This window comes from Thermobia domestica, chromosome 17 (genome assembly GCF_964235325.1).
Source record: "Thermobia domestica chromosome 17, izTheDome1.hap1.1, whole genome shotgun sequence".
Lineage (NCBI taxonomy): Eukaryota > Metazoa > Arthropoda > Insecta > Zygentoma > Lepismatidae > Thermobia > Thermobia domestica.
In genome coordinates, this window is record NC_137470.1 from 13,949,333 (window position 1) to 13,975,663 (window position 26,331).

At 37.4% G+C, this 26,331-nt stretch overlaps 1 protein-coding gene across 1 annotated transcript in view; it reads left to right on the top strand.

The window, feature by feature from the left end:
- Positions 1-22,933, top strand: part of LOC145674672 (dynamin-1-like protein drp-1) — a 61,927-nt gene extending 38,994 nt beyond the window's left edge. Inside the window, exons 6-8 of the mRNA XM_081744898.1 lie at positions 4,502-4,648; positions 13,321-13,396; positions 19,420-22,933. Coding sequence (XP_081601024.1) covers positions 4,502-4,648; positions 13,321-13,383 — 210 coding nt within the window. The 3' untranslated portion in view covers positions 13,384-13,396; positions 19,420-22,933. The remainder of the gene's footprint in view (positions 1-4,501; positions 4,649-13,320; positions 13,397-19,419) is intronic.
- The last annotated feature ends 3,398 nt before the right edge of the window (positions 22,934-26,331 follow it).

The following is a 26,331-nucleotide window of genomic DNA, read 5'->3' on the forward strand; positions in this document are numbered from 1 at the left end:
ATACTTGAGAAGTGAACTAGTTCAGTTGTTGAAGGAGTGTTAGTGTGTTATTTGCTTTGATGAATGTTTTATTAAAGTGTCTTAAGAAAAGCAGACTGTCATAAATAAATGTGTAACTCTGAAATAGCCTGCAAGGGTGTGTGCGCACGCGTTATTTTACTTGAGCCTTTTTAAGGCATTCTACAGGTTCTGATCTTTCATTCACTTTCAAAGAGGCTCCCTTGAACTTATGAAAAGATAATTCAAATTTCAATTGATGGCCCCATTGTAAACTTTAAATTTCTGCGTACCTTCAAGTCAGATATCAAGACGTCGCTAAATGACCTTGTAATACTTAATACAGGAAGCTTTTGGTTACTTACTTTATATGGAGCATTTAAGAGTGCAATTGAGGTAACGGACTGGGAGAATCGTTGAATTTCTAACATTTCTGCATAACTTGTTTAAGAATGTTCCAGCCTTCCGTGATGAGTATACATATAGTGTCTCAGAAAATTTTCCAGTTAAGATTGGTTCTGTATTGGCTTAACAATAGTAGTGTTGCTCAGGGAACCATTGACAGTTAACCGCATCTTCTGTTGTATATTCAAGGGGTTAGGAAGGATAAGAAAGTTCCTAGCTCTTCGAGTTGTCAGGTATGTTGGAAGAAGATAAAATGCTTATGAATTAACTAACATTTTGAAACAACTTTCTTCAGACTAGAACCTTTCCTTGCTGAATTTCAGACTGAGGTTCTTAATCCGTTTCTTTACAACACTTACTGGCAGTCGTGAAAAAAAAAAAAAAAAGTAAAAGTTTATAAAATCAGGAGCTTCAAATTCTTTTAAGCTCATGTATACGAATTGATGTGGAAAATGAAGAAAATCATCTTCCTGTGGGAAATTTTGACATTTTGTTGCTACACATACTGCCTTTAAGAATTTCGTCCAGAAACGGCTTTGAACACTGGATTTTGGCCGAAATTCCAGAAAGTGTCTACAGAAATTTGTTCTTAAACTTTTGGAGAAGTCACTTTTAAATTATAAATTGACCAGAGCACTTTCGTATTTGGATCTTAATACTTCTGCAGGATCTGATATTGGAGTGAATCACATGAAGTCTGTTTTAGTTGCACTAGTTGAAAATAATTGGAAAACAGTAGGGCAGATAAAGATGTGGAGCAGTTGCAAGAATTTTGATCGACTTCAAATTTTAAAACAATGATGAGTCAGTACTCTAAAACTGCTCAGCCTTTAGATTATTTTGATTAAGAAAAGAATGATATTTTAAAGTACATACTGGCGCAGGAAAACAGGACAATTTTAATTGATGTAAAATGCACTAATCAACACAGGAAAGAATACGTTTAAGATTCAGATGCATGTAGAGAGCTATGACATTAGCTATGGCACTTACATGTCACTTTATTTCTTGAAGACTACATCGGAAAGATTTGTTCCTTCTCAGTAGGAATGCCAGTGAGTCCTCCTTTAACCCTTAGTTCAAGTTCAGCGATGTTTGCAGGAGGTGTACTATAGTCTTTGGTTTCGAGATGCCCCATAGATTCGCCACAGAGAGAAATCGCACACACTGAGTTCAGAGGATCTCAGAGGCCATAGAATGTCGCCGTTGTTATCAAACGCTTTCACAGCGAACACACGTTCCGCACAACTTCAATGCTCCCAAAGTCTTCTCAATGTTGTCTTTATCGGTCCCAAACCAATGCTGACCATAGAGTGTTACTAATTCTAGATACAAAATTTCCCTGCTTCCATGCGCTGCCCTGTACATACTATAGATAGAAGTACAATGTTTTAAGATATGTTAAAATTGTCGTGTTTTTCTCTCATGGAAGTTCAAATCTAAACATGTCCACAATGTGTACCATACGTTTTGCTGAGATTGTGGAATTTTTAAAAATAATGCCATGAATTTCATCCAGGATTTTAGGGTCAGTCACTGCACATGGAGCATCATCTGTTGAGAAATCGTCACGTTTAACCCTTTTGGTATTTTTAAGGTAAATTTTAGATTCAGTCAAGCAGCTATTACATCATCACTGTTTATCCTAGGATTTTGGTTCCTACCTCATTATCAAAAAAGCAGCCTTCCAAACGTACAATTCGCATGTCCGTATGACATACCTGAAAAGGGGAATTCGAGTAAAATGGGGAATTTTTTCTGAAAAATTCCTTTGTCAAAAGTTTAGGCCAATCTGGACTGGCCCTGTGTTAACGTACAGATCTCAAAATAACTTGAAAAATGTTAAGTGGTGTACGTAATGCGTGTGCAACACACAAATCTATCTTGAAACCTAAGAAAAAGAAATATACTTCCGTTAGGCGTAACAAAAATAAAACATTAGATAATGCATAAAACTGAGGGAAAAGAATTTCGCTTGTGGTGGCGACTAAAATAAAATGTTTTTTCTTCATCGTTTACATTTTATCACCAACAGAAAATGTTCTGTTCTAAACAAAATCAGTTGAACCTTCTTTGTTTCTATAAGTTTGTATTTATATAGAGAGTGGATTTTAAACTGAAGATCAGTGCCTTTAACACAGAGTAAATAATGATAAGGAAATTGTAGAGGGATGGAGGAGAGGAGGAGAAAAGAAGCCATAACACGTGTACTCTGTCTTATGGTCATGTTGACGACATATATATGTGTTCGTGGAGCCTATAAAACTTTTTAGATAGAATTAGCAAGAGAACAAAAGAAGCGTTTTGCGTGGTACTCTTGAAGGCCTTACAGATGACGTCATGACCTCCATCAACTTGACGTGCTCCTTCTCAAAACTCATGTGACGTGTTTAGCAATACATGTACGACTGAACAATAAAAAAGGTCCAGCAGTAATAGATGCTAAATAATCGTTTTAAAACAATATACACGTGTCACTCAATGTTCGTGATATTCGCTGGTTGAGCACACAAGATCACTTTAGGGGCCTCAAAAACGAAGTAACAATTTCGTTATTAATATGAAAATTTCAGTTATTACATACAGAGATATGCTTTTTAACACTGTACAATTTTATTATTCTGCCGGCACTCCTTGTGAGTGGGGCTACAAACGTTTCATGGAGTGATACTGCAGTTCCCATATGCTTACACCGGAATTTAAAAATAATGATCAGAAACTAAAAATTGGGACCCATTGGATATCCACTGGTACATTAATCAAATCTAGCCTCAACATAAATTTTATGGTCTCTTACTCGGCCTTGATCCGACATTTCGTTCTGAGTTCTGGCCCTCATTCCCAACAATTATTGGCTACTTTTAAATCCGAAATAACGCATTTATGCATCCATCTTAGTGTATAAATTTTCCCATGTTTTCACTTGAGTATTCGTTTCCCAAAGTTTGCTCGTGTTGTTCCGAGCATGCTGTATACATGTAACCAGCAATATTAGAGAATTGATTTGAGAATTTATTGATCATGTCAGGCTTTTCAATGCTCCTATATTTCCTATTTTTCCTATATATTTGCGTCTCTTTCTATAAACTCGTAAATTTCCTACATTTTAATAAAACTATTTATATTTTTGTACCATTGCTACTTCCACTTGTGAAAATAACATAAGGAAATAAGATGTGGGTGGTTGAAGGGCCAAAAGAGGGAATTCAGTGGGGATGTGAAATGATTCTACATTTGTGTGGTTTCAAAACTGCTTAAGAAATGACCAATATTGAGAGACCGTACGGTTGTTGAAGTACCTGCAGTGTCTACATCCAGTATTCCACTTGTTTATCCCTTGCACAGAATTTGGCAAAAGAAATGAAGCATGTATTTGCAGATTGTAAGAACATCGATATCTTCATGGACGAGCATTCTGTGGAGTTAGATCCTTTTTACACTTTCCTTATGGTCGTTGCTTAGTACTGGTGACCTACATACGAAAAACTAAGAAACTCGTATAAAATCTTACAACGAGATAAATATCCACCTAGTTATATTTAGAGTAGAATGTATGCTCATATTTTCATGTTATATTGGTGTAATTTCCAGGGTTTTTTTTTTCTTCCTATTGGATAATTGAAATGTTCATTCCAATAGGTAGAAATATTGTTATATGAGTTTCTTTGTTCCTTGTTCTTTGAAAATGTTCCAAATGCACAAATGTTCCAGCATATAATTGAAATGTTCCTTTTTTTTACAGCTTCACGAAACCTCCTATATTTTTTCGTCGTGATTTCCTATATATATATATATATTTTTTTCATTAGCATTGGAAGGCCTGTGATGTAAACTCAAATTCAGTGCAAGCTGTGATATGGACGGTAGTTAGGCTTGTGCTACTTTTGGCGCTTTTATAAATTGTTGACACACTAAGTGTTTAGACTAACCCCAGAAGTGTGTTTCTAGGTGATTGTAAATGACAATTGATTATTATTAATTTAATGAGGATTTAACGTTAACTTAATTTTTAAATACTAAAATTAAAATTGTTAGTATTTTTATAAGTTTTGTGTTTTGTTAGTTATGGTTTTTGTCTGACATGTTTTATTTTGTATAGGCAGTAGAAGAAAGCAGGGAAAGAGAAGCACTTTTTTTTCTAAAGGAGTACCCGGATGTTTCAAAGTCAATGGGAGTGCCACATCTTGTGAAAGTGTTGAAGGAACATTTAGCGAGATACACTCGCCTAAAGCTGTCGGCTTTCCGGGTTGGTATTTTAAAAAGTGATGTATAATCAGTGGAAAGTGTAATGTATTCTGTATTTTATTTATATTAGAAGATGGATGTAAACAGTATGTATGTATGTAATGTACACTCATGTCCAAAATTATTGTCGCATATCTATAAGTTTCTTGTAAGAATATATTTTGATAATGATTTTGCAGGGTAATTTTAATACTGATACTATGTGTATAATCGGGAAATGTATATTTGTGGTAAATTTCATAGGAAAATAATTATAAATACGTAAATTAGAATGAGTAAAACAAAATGTTGCTAAATGGACAAGAAAGTTTTATTTTCGTTTTATTGTCCTTATTTACTGCTCTTTTGACATGAAATTTGCCACATACATGTCTTTGCCGATTATACACATACTAACATTATAAGAAATAGCGGAAGAATTCGTTATCAAATTATATTTCTACAACAACATATTTGTAGACATGCGACAATAATTTTGGACATGAGTGTACGTATGTATGTATGGATGGATGGATAAATGGATGTAATGTATGTATGGATTTTTTCCTTCCTTCCTTCGGCTCACTGTAAAGTTAATTAATAGCTAATAGCTCTAATTGTTTAATTTAGTATTATCATAAGAAAAAAAAAAAAAAAAAAAAAACGGAATCTAATAAAGACACTGAAGAGGATCAAGCAAAACATTTCTAAGTATGAGATATGGATTACCACCGTTAAAGTCAGTGTTACATAATAAGATGTTAACGGATTGATGCCACTAACGAACACGACCTACATATTGCAAAAAGCAGACTTCAAAAAACTCGTGTATAGGATATGGGCAATATATAGCCACGTTCAATTCATCATTATCCGTTAATATGTTAGCGGATTGAGTTCATTAACGTTCTCTGTCGAGATAATAGCTCTAGTTGTCTATTACAAAATAATAATAATAATAATAATAATAATAATAATAAATTTGCAACCCTTCAGTGTTCAGGGTGTCTATTGGTCACGAAAGTCATGAAAAAGTCACGAAATTTAGATGTTGGGTCACGAATTTTTTTTATTTGTACAAATATAAGTGCAGACTGGAAAATTTTGTTTTATAAGACGTGAAAATTCACCACCAAAAATGTCTATGGTCAGCTTTAGACGCTACCAAATCGCAACCAAAGTATGCTTCTATCGTATGTATGAAAATTTGGCCTAATTTGCACCCAAATTCGCTCTTGAGAATGTTACGAAATTTTATGGTTTGGTAAAGAATGGGTCACGAAATTTCATTTTGGAATTTCAGTAGACACTCTGGTGTGGATTGACGAACCGAGGAAGTACCCACAACACAATATTATAACTCTCATTGCGTCTCCCTTAGTCTAAGGGGCATAATCGTGGGACGTTAAACTGAAAACTCTCGTTGGTGATTATAATAAAAGAAATACGAACATGAGTTTGCAGTCTTCCACTAAAGACTAAGGGAATGCGCAAATTAACCCCTCCATACTGCAATTTACATGCCCATCATTTAATATGTGATCTAAGTTTTGACAGCGTGTCTCCATCACTGCTGCTTTACCCCGGTAAGTCCGTTCCTTTTATTAAAATCACGTTGTAAGACTCACAAGATGGTGGTAGTACGCCCGTCCGTTACTTTGCACGATAACTCTAAAATTGTTAGTACGTTCTTCTGTTACTCCGTACAATAACACTAATTGTGTTGTTAGTACTCCCGTCCGCCCTTCCGTTAATCCAGACGATAGCACTGAGATTGTGATGTTAGTACTCCCGTACGCCCTTCTGTTTTTCCCTCACGTTTTTATTTTTCTGTCTCCTGTTTTTATCCTGTATGACAAGAGTTCCTGGGGGCTTATTCTCGAGAAGTCTTGAATCGCTAACGACTTCGACTTTCTCGTTACCCATCTTTTCGTGAGCGGTGCTAAAACCTTATTCTGTATGACTATCGAGGAGATTAACTTTATCGTTCGCCTTAAACATTGAAATCTGTGACACGTGTAGAGGGGCTAGTTCACAGAAGCTCTCAATTAGCTTCTGTCCTTAGCGAGCTGGATCTAGTTTCTACTTTATATTCCAATTTTTGCGACATCCATTTCAATATTATCCTCCCATCTGCACCTAGGTCTTCCTACCCTATTGGATTTCCAGTCAAAATTTGGAAAACGTTCCTACTTTCTTCCATTCTGGCTACGTGACTTGCCCACCTGAGCCTCCTAAACTTGATGATCGTAGCAATGTTTGGTAAATTATATAAATCATGCAGTTCCTTGTTATGAAATTTCCGCCATTCCTGTTCCTCTTGAGCCCGAATATTCGTATCAGAATCTTGTTCTCAAATACTTTCAGTCTACGTTCTTCCCTCAGAATAAGCGACCATATTTCTCAACCATACAATACAACAGGCATGATTTTCGTATTATATATATATATATATATATATATATATATATATATATATATATATATATATATATATATATATATATATATATATATATAAGTTTCAAATTCCTTGACAGAATTCGCAGCGACAAAAGATTTTGAACTGAACAATAACACGAATTTCTTGCTTTTAGTCCACATTTAATTTCTTCGTGGATATTATTTTGGTCTGTTGATATTAACCGTAGATATTTGAAAATATCCACTTTGTGGAAAGTATTATTTGATATTTTGACACGTGTATAATTTCCAGTATTACGATTCCAACGAACTTCCATGTAGTTAGTTTTCTCTGCTTTACTTCTAAACCTATGTCTTTGCATGCGTTTAATAAGACTTTGCATTTCCTTCTATCGTTCTGTCATCGCCTATCAGATTTACGCATAAGGGGATTTGTTTTGTTAAATGTGGTGACAAAGAAAGCATTCAAGGTAGTAGCACTGAAGGGTGGACGCCGAAGTGACAGAGGTGAGCGCTTGACAACCATTCCATAGGTATGCAGTTTACAAATAGAAACCCAAATAAAAGTGTATCATATGACGAACACTTTTAATGTTTCTTGTACATTAAACGTTAGTACATCCCTTACATAGGGAGCCGCAGTGGCTCAGCGATAGAGCGTTCACCTTTGGTGCATGAGGCCCTGGGTGCTTGGTTCGATCTCAGCTTCCGCCAAGTGAGCTTTGTGGTGGACAAACACCGTATGCGTTAGTTTTCTCGGGGTTCTCCTGTTTCCCTCCACTTTCTTCATTCCACCATTTCATTCATTTCTCATCATCACCGTCTCCTTTAGCCTAACCGGCATAACCGTGGGACGTAAAATTTAATTTCATTTTTAATTTTGTATGGTTGGTGTCTACTAAAGTTTTCTTAAGTAATATTAAACAGATTAAGAATATGTGTACCAGCAGAGAATTAGTGGACATATCGTACTGAATGCCTTAAAAAATAGTATTTATAAATGATGTTACATTCTCAGTTGAGATTTACTTTAGGAGTAATCATTGTCCCTATGAATTCAGCATTTTCTTGGGAAAATTGGACTAAAACTGGTTAAAAAACAGCTATCTTTTAGTAGGTTGCTTTCAGTAGCATCATTGGAGTGAAGCTCCTCTTTTACTCGATTTAGGCGTTCGGTTATCCAGATGCTTCTCCGAGATGCCTGAACCATTTTTTAACCAAATTTGGCATGGTGATTTGATAGCGCGCGCTGACTCTTGTAAGGGATTGCATGTCCTGATCGGACATACCGTTGAGGAATAATCACCAAAAAACGAGATGGCCATAGACTTAACATGGGAAAAATATTTGCCACACGAATTCTCATTGCAAACAATAGAAAATAGGGCGAATCGCTTTTCGCTGATTGCCAAATTCAATTTTTTGCATATCATGTTCATTCACGAATATAGTTGATGCACTAAAAATTCTATGAATCTAATATAAATAAAATAGAGTTTGTTTGTCTGTCTGTGTGCGGCCTGGGGACCAGACGAGTGGACCGAGATTTACCAAATTTTGGTCACGGATACCTTGGTCCAGCCCCAGACCAAGACCAATCTTTTTTTTTTTTTTTTTTTTTTCAAAATTCAAACCAGTGTGGTCTAAGGGGAGGGGCGTTTACCGGGATATGTAAAAGCAGTAGAAAATGACCGATATTAGTGTCAAATTCATAGTATTCGCTGTCACTGAGATCAATGGTGAAACTCTGATCGAATTAACATCCAAATTCACCCCATTTGGCTGCAGGCCGGGATCACGGGGGGAGGGGTGATACCGAGACATGTAAAGCTAATCCAAAATGACTGATATTAGTGTCAGATCCATAGTTTTTGCGGTCACTGAGATCAATGGTAACTTTTGCAGTAGCGATGACTTTCAAATTCAGCTATCATTGAATGCGGGACGGGGGGTTACCGAGACATGTAAAAGTAATCGAAAATGACCGATATTAGTGTCAAATCCATAGTTTTTGTGGTTTGCTGAGATGAATGGTGATACTTCCACAGGCGTTGACTTCCAAATACAGCGAGCTCCTTCGTGGCTAAGTGGTTAGCGTACGCGCCTTTGGCGTGGGAGACCCGGGTTCGATTCCCGGCGGGAGCTCATGTGGTTCGGATTCCACGTTAATCAGTAGGTCCACGTCTCATGTAGCCTCGCTGCTGAACGGGACGTAAAAACTCAAAATCACCTTCCAAATACAGCCCCAATCGGCTGGGGGCCAGAGGCGTTTTCTTTCCTTTCAAAATTTGAACCAGGGGATCTCAGGAGGCGTTTACGGGGATATGTAAAAGTAGTAGAAAATGACCGATATTTTTTTCTTTCGTTGTTCAGTTTGTTTATATAGATATTTTATCTGGCCCATGCGAAGAATGGATATTACAGGTAATAATCAATAAAGGTCGATGACCTCGCTCCAGACTTGCAGTTATTGCATACAGCGATGAGATTTCACGCAGCGTTTTCATGTTTCACACTTTGTCTATTTCAAGACAAATAACAGTTCGAAACAGAATGAGGTAGAGCATCTTCACTGTGAGTACACACTGCTTTCATTATGCAAAATGAAAATATAGTGGGCGGTAACTTTGAAAATTTCGCTATTACGTTACAGCTAAATCGTATTTATACGTTTCCTACTTCAGCACCAATTTTTCCTTCTTACATAATAGTCTATGGCGTGCCAGACCCGGGTTCGATTCCCGCCAGGAGCTCATATGGTTCGGATTCCACGTTAATCAGTAGGTCCATGTCTCATATAGCCTCACTGCTGAAAGGGAGGCTAAACTCAAAATCAACTCCTTTATTTAGGCATTGGTATACCTGCTCGTAATAATTACTTTTAAATTTGTTAGTGATTTCTAAATTAATAGATTTCACCGATAAATTTTCATAATTGCTCCCGGGTTCTTAAATTGTATCCTAGGTTTAACTTGGCATAGTTATTTTGTTTGTGACATGTTTAAGAAATGCGAATTAATTTTCTAAAATAATTCTCCGCGAGCGTCCAGCCATTCTCACGATCAAAACGGACTACTAGCCCTTAGATTTGATTATTTTAAATTTAATTAACAGAAAGGCAAGCAATAAGAGTAGAAATATTAATCTTAATGTCACTTGCGAGTATTGATCTCTGCTCTCGACTTGAACGAAGTCGTTTCTCGTTACTTAGCTCACAAGTAAATCGTTAGTGCTAGTTGCAGAACTCGAGGCATGCGCTTTCGAGCGACTTGTATCACATCTTGATAGCCAACTTACGTGACGAGTGACGAGAATCCCCAGTTTCAGTTGAAAGCTTGGGAGTGCAAGTGATATTCAGGAATTGCATAAACCCATAAGTAGAATGGTTTTTAAAATTCCTAAACGTGTCATTAAAATATCCAATAGTAAGCATTACTTTAATGCATTTTGTTATCCACTAGAAGGAATGAATTAATTGCAGTGTTAGATGATAGTGAGGTGTTATATATGTAATTTTTCAGTTGATAGTTTGTTTTTGATCGTGCAACACATTTTTGTAAAAATATTCATACAGCCCTAATATTTTCACGGATGTAGCTCGAGTACAGTTTAAAGTTCGCAGAAATACGCGGACTGATGCATTCTCACCTATTGAGCAGTTGTCCAATTCTCTTTAATTTGTGCAAGTCTTTATTCACCACAGTAACTCCCTCACATTTCTTGCGATAACATATTTTACATTATAGGGCGAAGCTTGATCTTGATCTGACAAAGTTCGTTTGTTTTTTTTTAAATTTCTAGGCAGCAATTAGAAATCCTTATTGAACAAAACCTCATTTTGAAGAAGATATAAAAAGAATGCACTTTTTTCCCATGTAAGCTATAATATAGGTGAAATAAATTTTGCTAAAATTGAAGCATATACGAGGAGAAGTCAAAAAGTAAAGGGACTTCCGAGAAAAGGTACATTTATTCTAATGATTGTAAATAGAAACATACATTATTTTTTTCTACATAATCTCCCTGCACTTCAGCGCACTTTTTCCAACGTTTTACAAGTTCTTTGACTCCGTCGGAACAAAAAAAAAAAAAAAAAAAAAAAAAAAAAAAAAAAAAAAAATTAGGTGCACCTGTAACCAATTTTGCACCGCATCAATGACTAGCTGATGGTTGACGTTTAAATTTCTTATTTTCTGGTGATGATAGACGTTTCCAAGCCACGCTCGCAGCCTTACTTTCCGGTTCGTGATTATGTCCCCAGTCGTTGACGTAGATGGCCTGCCCCATCTTTCCTCGTCACATAAAGAAGTTCTTCCCTGTTTGAAACGCGCTATCCATTCGTATATCTTGCTTCACGATAAACAGCTGTCACTACTCTTCGCTTGCGTTCGACGAATAATTTCCGCAGGTTTAACACCTTTCGCAAACAAAAAGCTAATTACTGCCCTCATTTCCTCCTTGGTGCAGATCGACAATAGAGCTGCCATGTTTAACAGTCTGCTACACTCCAACGACTAACGTAGGAATAAGAGTGACACGTTGCATAGAAGTGTTGTAGACGATACTAATTCAGCGTTAGATACTAGCAGTGTTACCAAACCCTAGTGAGAGAAATTGCAAAAGTCCCTTTACTTTTTGACTTCCTTATGTACACTCATGTCCAAAATGATTGTCGCATATCTATAACTGTCTTCTTGTAAGAATGTAATTTGATAATGATGTTGCAGGGCACTGATACTATGTGTATAATCGGGAATGTATATTTGTGGTAAATTTCATAGGAAAAGAATTATAAATACGAAAATTACAATGAGTAAAACAAAATCTTGCTAAATGGGCAAGAAAGTTTTATTTTCGTTTTATTGTTCTTATTTACTGCTCCATTGACATGAAATTTGCCACATACATGTCTTTGCCGATTATACACATACTAACATTATAAGAAATTCGCTATCAAATTATATTCTTACAACAACATATTTATAGACATGCGACAATAATTTTGGACATGAGTGTACTTTCTAAATGAACTTCAGCGTGTTTACTTCTAATCTTTTTTTTTTCTTTCCTAAAATCCAGTCTTTAATGAGTAGTCTCGAAACGTTTCGTTATGATTTCTAAAGTGAGATGACAGTACTGTTTGTTCGTAAGAGCGAAAATGGCAAGAGATTTAGTGAAATAAGAACAATTATATAAGCTATGTGAACTTACTGTTCCAAGCTTTCATATTTTGTTGGTAGACGGTCTATAGAATGCATATTCAAAGAGTGATAAACAGAAGTGCTGTGCAGGGAATTCTGGCTCTGAAACGAAAAGTTTGAGGTTTCCTGAAACATATACGGATTTTTTTTAAATAACGTTTCGCACATATTGCATTAACGAAAAAGTTTCGTCTCTAAACATAGGTCTTTGATTATTGTGCTGGTGAGGTAAACAATGTTACGTATGTTACGTAGTCCGCTTCTTGAGGACTCTCACACAACTCGTTCGTACTTTTACACCACATGAATTGTGCTTGGGCAACTCGGTGCCTAAATTAATGAAAATGTATATCTGTTGAGTTCGATACATGTGAAAGTTATACAGGGTGGTCCGGAAGTGGGCGTACCCCCCTTTAGTTTCAACAGTATAGTGTTAGTTATGGTAAAATGTCTGAACACAGTAACACAGTGTATACAGTCTGACTCTTAAGAGTCATAAACATCAGTATGATCACCATACATGTCGTAACACAGCTGAATTCTGTGCCAAGTTCTCGCAGATGTTTTGCGGAGATACTCCGGAGTCACGACGGTGAAGGCGTGTTCCACAGCTGCTCGTAATTTCTAAGTTGTGTTGTATCGAGTGTTTCTTATTTGCTGTTTTATGGAACCCCCAGAGAGCATTGTCTGGTGTCGTTAGATCGGGCCGCCTTGGAGGCCAGGCAAAGGGAGCTGGTGAAGATGCACAACCTTTTCCAATCCAGCGGCCAGGAAACGTTTGATTCAAGTAATTGCGCACGTGAATCGCGAAGTGCGCTGGTTCTCCATTCTGCTGTATCACAACAGTGTCTTACATTGCTTTATCACCACAGTGTTACTAGACAATGCCAAGCAATGTTACCAAACAAATGTGCATAAAACCTAAAACTGTCAGAAAACACCAATTAGGGGTACGCCCCTTCTGAACCACGCTGTATATATTAATCAGTTTTTTTCACACTACCTTCCTATAATTATTTCTATTTGAAATATTTCAGACAGTGATGATTCAATTTGTTCTTTTATCTAGATAAGGACCGACGTAATGGTTCCACAGTTCAAAGCCATGTTGATGCCTCAAGATGAAGAGTAGGGTATTTTCAAAGGTAAGTATTAACCACATTTTGTCATATCTTTCAGTATGACTCAATCAAGTACAATGGCTGTCGCAGAGAAAGTGAGACAGTTTTTCGTGACTTGGCAACACTGTCTGTTGTCTCGGAACTAGTTTCGTCGTGTAGGGTGATTAATTTTGTATCCGTAGCTAGTTGTCACATGTTTCTAAATCACATTAGTGAGCAGTTGTGCTGATTTACGTGAAACGTGTTTCGTTTACCTCTCCAGATTGCTTTTCATGTTGAGTATTCAAGAACAGCGACATGCCATAAAATTTTGTTGATGTTTAGGGAAAAGTGCTGCACAAACATATGCGAGGTTTCAACAGGCATATGCCGGTCAAAACAGAGTAGAGCCACAGTGTATCGATGACACAAGTTCGAAGATGGGCGCGAATCAGGCTCTTTGCTTCTGCATCTTGGACAAAGACCGTCCGTGATTAACGAGACGCTAGTGAATACTGTTGTAGCAGTTATTCGTGATAATAGGCATACAGGGTTTGTATGATAAGTAATGAGACCAGGTCTGGAAACATTGTTTTATTGATCTGATCTGTACAGGGACTTAAAAGCTTTCGAAGTACTCTCCTCTTGCGTCGATGCACTTCTGCAATCGATGTTTCCACGCTGCAAATGCCCCCTGGAAGTCAGCAGCCGGCATGTCCTTTAGAAATGTGGTCACGGCTGCTTGGATGGCTGTGACGTCTGCAAAACGGGTTCCTTTCAAGCGTGGCTTCAGCTTCGGGAAGAGGAAGAAGTCGGCCGGGCTCACATCTGGGCTGTAGGGTGGTTGTGGAAGGACTTCCACCCCAATCCGGGTCAAAAAGGAGGTCACTAAGAAGGCGGTGTGGGCAGGGGCATTGTCGTGATGCAACTTCCACCGGCTAGCGATCGCCGGTCTTTTCCGCTTGACGCTCCTGTGCAGTCTCTCAAGGACTTGTTTGTAGAAGGCGGCGTTGACGGCTTGTCCTTGGGGTACAAACTCCTTGTGGACCACCCCCACATTGTCAAAAAAAACAATCAACATTGTTTTCACCTTTGACTTCGACATTCTGGCCTTCTTGGGGCGCGGGGACGCAGGAGTGTGCCACTCCGCGCTTTGACGTTTCGTTTCAGGGTCGTACTGGAACACCCACGACTCGTCACCTGTTATGACGTCATCTTCAAAGTTAGGGTCACTGTTCATGAGGTTCAACAGTTCCTGACAACAATCAACACGTCGTTGCTTTTGTTCGTCAGTCAACACTCGCGGCACCAGTTTCGCACAGATTTTTCTCATTCCCAATTGTTCCGTCACAATCTTGTGCACTGTTGTGTGGTTCATATCGAGTTCATCAGCAATCAATCTCAACGATAATCGACGGTCTGAGTTCAGGAGATCCCTCACTTTTGCCACAGTTTCGTCCGTAGTCACTGTTGTCGGGCGTCCAGCCCTCTCCAGATCCTCAACGCTTTCCCGGCCGTTCCGGAACGCACTGTGCCAACGAAACACCTGGGCTTTGGATAGGGCTTCCTTTTTGTAGGCCTCCGTGATGAGAGAAAGCGTCTGAGTAGCCGTTTTCCCCAGGCGAACGCAAAATTTGATCGCATAACGCTGTTCGATGGAACCCTCCATGTTTGTTGATTTTCCGCCGTGACAAGAATGTTCACAAGGGCTTTGTCCAAGGCTTGTCCGCGCTCCACTAAGGCTCGGAGCCAACTGACGCGCGGTGCGTTGCTTTGCTCGGACCCCCCCCTACATCCTCCATCACCGACAAACCCGCTCCAGCGACACGCGCGCCGCGGCGCGGCGAGTCTCATTACTTATCATACAGACCTTGTATGTCTGTGAGAGCGCTAAGTGCACATTTGGGCATATCGAAGGACACCTCCATTGAATTTTGCGTGATCATTTGAAAATAAAGGTTTGTTCCGCATGGGTATTGCATTTTCTTACAGCAGAATAAATGCAGCAGTGTATGGATGTTTGCACCCAGTGGGAGAGACGTATGGAAGATGATCCCCTCATTCTGCATCGAATTATTAAGTGCCGATAAAACATGGATCCATGAGTTTGACCTGCTTACAAAACAAGAAGGCAGCACACAGAAGTCGCCACAGTCGCCTCGCAAGAAGGAAGTGCGGCAGCAGAAGAACGCAGGGGGATGAGCTGATGCTAATCGAATTTTGAGATCGAAGATGCATGGTGTATCAACACATTATCCCTCTCGGGCAAACTGTGAATGCAGTGTTCCACCAAGGAGTCATCGAAACTGTGCCAGCGCTAGCAAAAAAGAGGCCGCATTTGAAGAACTTCATTGCACCACGATAACGCACACCCACACACCGCGCGGTTTTTCAGCATTACGCGACGAACAGAAAAATAAATTTTCCCGCATCCAGCATAATCAGTGGACCTTGCACACTGAGACTTTTGGCTGTTTCCATTTTTAAAGACCGCTTTACGTGGCCTTCATTTCATAAACAAAGAAGTGATCTCCGCAGCGCAGGTTTTTGATCAGTTCGCTACCTGACGACGAATTTTCAGATATTCACAAAGTGGCAGGAACGTATGGACGCTTGCTTCGCTGTCAATGGTTCCTATTTTGAAAAAGATGTGCGTCTACTCGATATGGCTGATTCTGAATAAAAATGTTTCGGTTTATAGGTATTTTGTTTGATTTTAATGATTCTTGGAGGGGTCCATATTCATGCTTGTCTTTTAACTGCTACGCAGTCACGACCTTTTGACCTATTGATCATTTTGGTCTCAATCGGAAGGTACTGAACCACATTTTTCACGCTAGTACATTTGTTAGCCAATGAAGAGCGCAGTTTTCCTATACAGGAATTAGTCTCTTCTCTGTGACAGACTTTTATATATTTCTACCTGGATGTGCGCACTCAGTCCTTCAGCATTGAAAGAAGATCTCTAAAGTTCCTGTGCTTTCGATTTAAAACCTTATCCGCAGAATCCCCAAAGCCCTAAAACCGGTATTTAGTTTACACGTGATTTTCTTCTAACTCTTTCACATTGCATTCTTTAAGTCAGTGGTTTTTGTATTATGTTGTGTGGAAATTTATTTCTTCACGTTGCGATCCTGTAAGTTAGAAACTAAACCAATGTCCTGTTATACCGACTATTTGGCGTCTTTTTCTAAGTAATATCATTTCTGTAACATTGTAACAGGAATTGTAAGAAACCTTGTATCCCAGGTTCATTGCAATCACAAATGGGTTGAGATTTTCCACACATGAACCCTCTTATATCTTCAGTAGTTTCGTTCATGTTTGCTCCTACTGAGCAGAATATTAAGGTGCTGTTCATTATTAGTAAAAATATGTCCGTCATTGTTGGGGATATTGTCACCGTCAGAAGATGATACCAGGCACGTAGCCAAGGGGTGGGTCCGGATTCCCCCTTCGAAACCATAAATGAAAAAAATTAAGGAACGATGAAACAAAAAGAAACGAGAAAAAGAAGAATCAGCGTTAAAAATACAAAACTACAGCAAACGTTTAGTTACTCTTTTTTATGAGGAACTTTGTGTAGAGGAAACGGAAGGAGTTCAAGTTTAAAATGGATATTATTGCAACGGAGCATTCCGAATTCCATCTAGTTCCATTCTAATCCTATGGACTTCAAATGACAATTGGTAAACCGGTTCGATCAAATAGACTGTCAGGTAGAACTTAAGAAATGCCCACAATCACCAATAATATGAGCCTGGCAGCACAGATTCCAGTTACATGTGTTAAAGAAATTTTCTATTTTGCAGCAACACTAATGCATTTTATAGGATGTCTTTACTGCCAAAGAGATCTGATTGCTATCCTTGACAGCATTAAACGAAGATAAGAAAAAGAAGAAAGAAGACAAGACGAACCGCATTTCTTTAACGATACTGCACATTTCTTGGTTAATCTGGAGGCAACAGAATTTTGCTAACTAAACCAAAAACAGAGACACAGTATAGAATAAAGCGATATAGAAGCCTTGCTCGTAACGCAAAAAGTTAAGTATTGTAAGATTCCATATCCTCACGCACAGCAACTATATGTTCTTACTACGAACACGTGTTATTGTGTTCAAATATAAACAGCACCAGACGACGGAAGGAGACTACCAGCAAGACACGAAGAGGATTCGGAAGAAATACAAAGATGGCCGACCTCCCCTTCAAGAAGTTGTCTATGAAAGCGGACCTCAAGAGGACAAAAGTATCAGTTGACAGCTGATCAATCACGTATCAACACCTTTCTCCTGAGGCCGCTATGGGCTACGGAAAGCTCCTTTAAAATTCATGTCCTGAGGTATTTTTTAATTACCATTCTCTTGAGGCTGCACTGAGCGAAGGAGTCATCAACGCTACCTAAAGGCAAATTGAACCTTTTCCGCTTCTGTGCGCCAAGGACTTGCTTCAACTCTGGAAACATTTTTTAGCAAACTTTGTAAACTGTTTATAAGACTAATTTCGTAATAAAAGGTGAAGGGTTTAAAGCCCGGACTTTTATCATTTAGACTCTACCGAACAGAACGTTGCAAAATATTTGACATTGGAGAAAAATTAGAACGTATTTATTAGATGACTGTAATTCCTAAAGTAAAATCTCCAAAGCTGTGCGACGCAGGGAAACTGTTTGTGCGGCTGTTGGCAACACGGTTGTATTCGTTCTTTCCCTCATTCCCAACAAGCTTGCGCGCACCTTGCTGGAACGCTGTCTTGGCTTGGCAGTAGTTTCTAAGGCAGCTGCCACTTGGCGCGACCGCCAAGTGTGAAGTTATTCGGTTTTTGAATGCAAAAGGCGTTAAAACGATTGAAATTCATCGCCAATTGACGGAAGTGTATGAGGAGTCTTACAGATGTCAAAACTTCCGCCGTACAGTTGGTCGTACTGAAATTCACGACGAAGAAAGAAACAGGAGACTTAATTTCCGACGAGACCGTCGTTAAGGTTGGGCAAACCAGTGACTACCACCTATTTCCTAAGTTGAAATGAACAGTTGGCTGAAACGCGCTTCAGCAACGACAACAAGGTGAAAGATTAAGTTCAGCGCTTCCTTAAACACATGGTGGTATGGTATGGCCATACAGAAACTGCCACAGCGCCTACAAAACTGGATCGACCGAAATGGAAATTGTGTGAGAAGAAATATACATGCTTTAAAATGGTACATAAACATCATTCAAGATAAACGTTTCTTTGTGCTCCTTAAAAAAAAAAAAAAAAAAAAAAAAAAAAAAAAAAAAAAAAAAAAAAAAAAGGAAAAGCCTTTGTAAATTTGTTTTTAATTCGCCCAAGAATATAAAAATAAGAAGTTTTAATTAAGACTGTGCCCCTTCATTCCACTTTTTTTCAACTGCACACTTATCCAATTAAATATATATACACCTTTTTTTTGCTGGATAGATCTTGTCCTCTAATTATCCTTGTTATGTTCCGTTATTGATTTGTTCTCTTTCTTTCTTCTTTAAGTAAAATCCTCTCCCATTCTTTATTTATCGCGAATCCTTCATCCCAATTTATCATTTCACTGGCTTCTTCCCATTTTCTCTACTTGTATGACCTCTGCTCCTTTCCACCCTCTTTCTGATGCTTCTGTGTTGTTGTCCTTTTTCAATCTTACATTATCCTTGTGTGTCGTTGTGTTTAGTTTAACAATATGAAAACAAATCCGATATAATAGTCATGTGTACGTTGACATGTAGACCTTATCTTAGTGCAAGTTGGCTGGGAATGTTGGGTCCCTAAAATTGTTCCCAATTGGGCCTTGCATCTCTTACGGCCGGCCCTGGTAACAATCTGTGTGTGTCGAGAAGGGTTAATTTCTATTTCTGACAGTACATCACTTTCAAATGTTCAGAAGATGTGAATGAGTATCGGGTATATACTACTGGGTTTTCAACCCGGGAAAAAATCGGAAATTTTAACGTGAAAAAAAGGCCTGAGTCTTCGGGGAATGTATGTGTCTAATTTTAGGACTTTTTCATATTAACAATATTGCAAAATTGTCATATTCTTTTTCCTTACAGAATGACAGTGAAAAATCTGGCTGTTATTCACCAGTCGCCAATTTCACCTTCTTGGAATATGTTGGTTGCTCAGTACAGTCTGCTGTAAATGAAGTGACAGTTAATTCGGGCACTTAATGACTATTTCATCCGTGCTTCTATATTTTACATAGGAAGTCTGGTGAATAAACTGTGTAAAGATTCTCATTTTTCTCCTTGGATTCAGGGGATCTTTGTATGGCAGAATGTGTGTGTAGTGTATATACAGTGCTGAACATCGGTATGAGTGTCGAATTTCATACTGGCCGAAAATAGAAGCCCAAAACTTGAAAGAAATATATATAACCCAGTTAAAAATACCTGGAAAAAAGTGCTTATTTTGGGAAACGAGTTATATCCACAGTTTCGAATGGAGATAAACACCACAATATTTTCTCTCCATACGTGTTTCAGTAACCTCAAGTATTTGGACAGGTAATAAAGAGGGAAAAAAAAAAAAAACTGTTGCAATGTATTTTTTCGTTTTAAGAAATATTTAATAATAATTCGAACTGCGAATATCAGAAGGTAGGTTCGTGACTAGAGAATTTATTGACACAGTTCGAAGTATGTACCTGATTAGAGTTAAGAAGTAGTAGAGTTGGTAAGAGATTAGAGTATGTACCTGATTAGAGAACCTTTGATTGTTAATGTTAGTCTAAACGAGTTAAAACAAATTAACGTTCTGTAAAGAATAAATGAAAAGAAATGAAATTATTTATTTTACGTAAGGAAACTCGAATTTAAGTCTCATTACCAAAGGATGTATTCCGTTTCCGAGACTCAAAATGTAATTTAAGTCCGAATTAAAACTTACGGCTTGAAACTTGTTGGGTATAAAACATATCCCAGTCGCTAAGTATTAGTTCGTGACTCACGCAAATATTAAGACAACTTTCAGTTTAATTACCTCAGGACTTTTATTAATTGGTATTGTTTTCATATTATACTGTACTTACAACATGACATTGTGATTCGTGGTAAACTTGCTGTTCCTCATTTTTTTATCTGGGCTATAGTCTTATATTTCCATTTCGTAACTGACTAATACGGTAATCAGTTACTGCAATAAATCTCAAATCCGTATCATATTGAATAAGGGATAAACTTCGAAAATTATGAACAGTCCAAATACAAGAAAGGGAGATATGCTTTCCTATTATACGTGTAGAAATCTACATCTTATCAGGGTATATAATAGCTTGTTTTTCACTATTTAAATAATTTCCGTGCTTTCCCACTACCAAAAGATTTTTACTACAATATTTTCTGAACCAATCACTACTTTTACAGAATGCTTGTATAGTCACCATTTCTTGAATTTTTAAAAATAACAAAAACTCTGCTTTATTAAAAAAGTTCATAAAACAACTATTTTGCGTTCAGTTATTACTTTTTTTTTCTTAACAATATACCTTAACAGTAAATAAACACTATTGAATCTAGTCGAGTATCATTGAATCTAGTCGAAAGTTTAGGTTTGTTTTCATTGTTAAGGATCATATCAAAATACTCAGGTTATTATTAGAACTGTGTTATATGGTGAGAGGAGTGTATGGATTCAAAATTTTCAAACCACAGAAAACATTCGTTATAAAAACTTCTAGTCTACCTTCAAAATAATAATAAATAAATAAAATAAAAATATAAAATGTAGTATCATGGTTGTATCTTTCAGTTTCACAAAATTATAACTTTGCAAATTTATATAATTTGAAGGCATTAGACTAGTACGAATCCCAAATCGTGATATCCTCTGTACGTTATTCTGAAAATAAGGGTGTAGAGAGAAAGCCAATTCCACGGTGACGTCCTAAGGAATTAAGTAATCTTTAATCCAGGAAAGCTGTTTTATGTTTACTTGAGTTCTTATTTGAAACGTATTCGGTAAATAATGAAAAGGAAGACCCGTTTGGTGTTCCGTTCAGTTTAACATGCAGAAGTAGTGTGTTTCCGAATTTTCGCTGGGAAATGCTCCATTATTATCAGAAACGAAGAATTGAAAACAAAGCTTGAATAGAGTTGAGGGAGTCTCTCTCCCAACATATAGTAGATGTGTGTCATGTGATAAACGGACTAAACACATGTAAATTTCTTCTAATTTCCTTTCCAGGCGCGTCAATGAAGGTGTTCATAACAAGGTACTAGTAACATCGCAACTCGAAAGAAAGCTTAAGAAGTCAATACATGTTTATCACGTGTTTCCACATATGTACTAGGAAAAAGAATATTGGAAGTTATTTTTAATAGTATTCTGCTAATATTTGATGCGCAACCTTTTGTCTTCACCTTTCAGTTTTGATAATTCTGGGTATTTCCTAGCTAAAAATTGAATCTAGATAGTTTTCTATAATATTGATGAGGTTGAATATACATATATAGTGTGTGAGAAGCACATAAGAAAAAAAATGAGATTATATTTCAATTCTGGATTTTATTTTAAGAAATCAATCTTAAATGGTGTAACCTTTAAAAAAATAAGTCAGAAAAAACTGGAGTATTAAAAAAGCAGCCTTTGTTAATAATTTTCTGATATTGGAGGTTATCTAAAATAGTGAAAAAAAAAGTTTTTTTTTTAAAATCTGAAATATACTGATATCTCCCCCTCCCCCAAAAAAAGTAACGTAATGGCGAAAATTCGGGGTGAGTTTTTCAGATAGTTTCTGGTTCATATTATTACTATTTTTTTTTTCGATGTTTTCTGTGTAAGCATATCTCCCCTTTCCTGGTTTTTATATGCTTAATATACCACATTCACCTATACATGGGGAGAAAAATAAGTACCGATTACCATAGATCAACCTCATACAATATTTAATTCGTTAAAGCATGTTAAGTACGTATAAATGAAATTAAAAGGAAAATAGTAACTGAAATTTGTCTTTTAGAATGAGAGCAAATATCTTTTTTTTGTGTGTGTTATTTATTGAATGAAGTTCTTAGTCTTACCTCCAAAGGAGTTCCAAGAGGCCTGGTGGTCATTGGCTGGAGTCAGTAGAATGTTATTAATGTTAAAACATAATGGTAAAACTACGTTATTCCTCTCTAGTTTACAGTGTCAAAATATATCTACCCAAAGCTCATATTGAGCTATACTTCACAATGCAATTCTGCATTTAAGACGAAAAAACGTAATTTTTCAAGAAGAAAGTGTTTTGTAAACTAAGCCTGTGGATATTTATGAGTATGTGTCCTTTCTGAGGTTTTGTGTATTCAAAGAATACGAAATTATGCTGAGAATCGGATGGAATTGTTTGCCTTGTAATTCTTTCAGAGATGATCACAGGGTTGTTGCTAATTACGTAAGTAATATTCATTGTTCTTGCTCAGTAATTTAAATGTATATTGTTGTACATTATATGTTTTTAAATGTACAATATTCTAGCATTCCTGTTTATTTTGCATATGACTGGCTGTTTTACATTGTATGTCCTGGCAGCCAATATGATAATATTAAATACCAGTGAGTAAGCGTTGAAGCTTGTGTTTTAATTTTTGTCAACCTTATCTACGATTTTTTTCCCACTCTTACGTACTGTACAAGGTGGCCCATAAATATGTTTCAAAGACTGCGGTGCAGAAAATAGCAACATAACTTGAACATAACACATTACTCTCACAGCTTTCCTTACAAGAATTTTAATCTCTGTTCTCTGTGGCATGGTCCACCAATGCACCATCCAAATCGATACATGCCTGGAGACGAAGAGCAACCATCCAAATCGATACATGCCTGGAGACGAAGAGCAACCATCCAAATCGATACATGCCTGGAGACGAAGAGCAACCATCCAAATCGATACATGCCTGGAGACGAAGAGGTACGTTGTCACGAGCAGCTTGACAGACCCGTACTGGTATCTTGTGGAACTGTTCTGTGATAGCTTCCCGTAGTTCGGCTAAATTGTGTATGTGATGTTGATACAGTTTTGTCCTTTAAAATACCCCATAAGAAAAAGTTGTGGTCGGGACACCGAGCTGCCTACTGCACAGACCCACGTCAACCGATCGTTCATCCTCTCTGATACACACTCAAGGTTCTAAGTTTAGTAACCATTATCCGCACTCTGAGGCTACACAATGTTCCCATATCGAAATTTTTTGTCCAGAATTACAAATACTACAGCCAAACAACATATAAATAATTACGGACCACCCTGTATTTCAATGAAATTTCCAGTTTTGTGTCTCACAGTGTGTCCTGCAGGCTAAAGGAGATATATAAATAGTGAACGGGAATGAAGAAATTGCTGGAATGAAAATCTAGGTGCAAACTACGTTGTCCACCATACCGATTTCTTGGGTACTCTTTTACTATCAAGGGTGTACCAAAAGTCCTGAGCCATAGACGAACTACATTATGATTAAAGATGGGAAAAAAAGAAAGAAAGAAAAACGAAAAGTTCCTGGATTTAAATTAAAGTTGTGGAATATTTGCAATCGCAACTGCCATTTGAGCTACATACTGGTAAGGCGCCTTAAGTTAAATGTAAAAGCAATGTTACCGAGAGCAGACTGTTCTCTTGAGCTCTCACAATACTAACAATACAACATTGCTGATATGGATTGAGTGAAAATACGGTAAAGCCATGATTATCGGTGAGTGCCGAAAAAAAAAAAAAAACTGCAGCAGTCACGCTCAATAATTTTTCATAAGTAGTCGCTGCACACTGACACTCCGCATGCAAATCAGAACTGTATGTTCTGAAACATAAAAATAAATTGGATTGTAAAAATCAATATTTCTAACAATAGTGCACGTTTCGAAATGCAACTCTACTCTGATAAGCAGAAGCCGTTTTACCGTAAGTAATGAAAAACGGGAATTAGGAAGAGTGATTGGCATGGTAGTAAATTACATTCATTGTCCATTGCGGAGTGAGAGTCCGCAGGCGACTGCTTGAGCGTTAATTACGAAAATAATAATAATAATAAAATCCAACCCAATAACCAGGAAAATACAATAGGCTCTAAAGTGCAAAGGTCGAAAATTAGTGAGGGGTTTATTGTCCATCATCCTATAAACTTTTCTCGGAATTTGTGGATCAGTGTCAGGCTCCTTTGCTCTTTTCTTTTGGTGATGGCTTTCACATTCTCTGATCACTGATCTTGACGACCCGAGCGGTTTTCATACTGAAATGTTTTTTCATCTCATTTTTAGTTGCTTTTTCGGGTTACCTGCGGTGTCCTTGCTACCCAATTCCGCGGATAATCGAGGCTTTACTGTATATATACTGTATTCCGATCAAAATAAAGCTAAAATGCTAAATAATGGTATATTCTTCGGGGCCTCCTTCAGCCGCTATAGGAAATCAAAAGTTTCGCTATGTAGCAACATAGCATATAAACTTGAAACCATGAGCATTGCTCTACGAATCCATCAAGCAGTTACATAAATTCTTATGCTACTAAGTGGCGCTAGTATCAACGTCTATCGACTTGAACTGACATCTGGAAAGTATTGATGTAACTATTTGATGGATTGATAACTTTCTCTGAGGTTCTTTATCTGCGATGTTGCCACATAGAGTAATTCGCGTCTCCAGACGAGGACCCGAAAGGTATACAATAACATATATTTTTCGGTTTATCTTGACTTGTAGAACAGTGCTGTGTTGTCTGTGGGTGCCATTTTTAGAACACCCGATATATATATTTACAGAGTGGACCATTAATCTTGATACAAGTTTGTAATTTTTAAATAAATTGAAAAAAAAAATGGAATTTTGTACTGCGCAAATATCGGGACAAGGAAATCGTTTGGCAAATTCTGTGATACCAGAAGGTTAAGTGTGTTGCCAGTCTAATGTAGAGTTGCATTTTCTTTTTCAAATGGTACTACGTCGGGTTAGAATCTACATGTTAAACGAAAACCTACAATGTTACATTTATTATTCAGTGTTGCGAACTAGAGGCTAGAGTATCACAAACCTCCAAATTTTGGTGATAGCAAACAATTCTGGAAACAGTAATAACGCAAACGGAAAAAAATCGAATGAAATCTTTGAGTTTCACGTCCCAGGGTTATGCCGGCTAGGCTAAAGGAGACAGTGATGATGAAATAATGAAGAAAGTGGGAGGAAACGGAAGAACCCCGAGAAAACTCTCGCACACTGTGTTTGTCCACCACAAAGCGTGCTTGGCGCGAGCCAGGGACCCGAACCACCAGAGGTGAACGCACTACCACTGAGCCACCGCGGTCCTAATGCAAGCGAGACAGACGTAGCAGTGGACATCCACAGTTGGCCATGATATGTTGTATTTCGTATGAATACGAAGAAAGTTACAAGGAAGCAAAAATTTGACATTTTTCAAAACCCTTAATTTCGAAAAACTGCTTAGGTAAGTACCTTATCCAATTACGTAGAAGGGTTTCAATAAATGTGGAGATCAGCAATTTGAGATCTCAAACCGATCTGGAGGTATGGTAAAAACTGTTAAAGATTGTAATACTGCTTCAGTTATGTAGTTCACAACTTGTAATTACACCTACTAAAAGGTGTTATGATAAGGCGTTAATCTCATGTAAAAGTTAGTGATGTCTCTCCTTTATAAACAAAACTATCCAACTAATATCGTAACCATAGCACTAAGTTTGAGGACGAAGTTTTCTGTGTTAATAAATTGCTAATACATAATTGGCAAGGAAAGTTACTAATTAATCAATAATGAAGTTTACTGTGTGGCTGTATTTAAATATTTCGTGAGCTTGAAATTCACTAATCACTTTACAAGGTTATCCTGAATATAGGGTGTTTCAAAATGAACATCGGGGTTTTAAGGCTTTGTGGTATTTACTACATTTAATGTACAATTATAAATAGTATATGAAATGAAAGAGCAATTCAAACAGTTTTTGCTACAAGTGGTCAGTATGAGCACCATTCGTCAGAC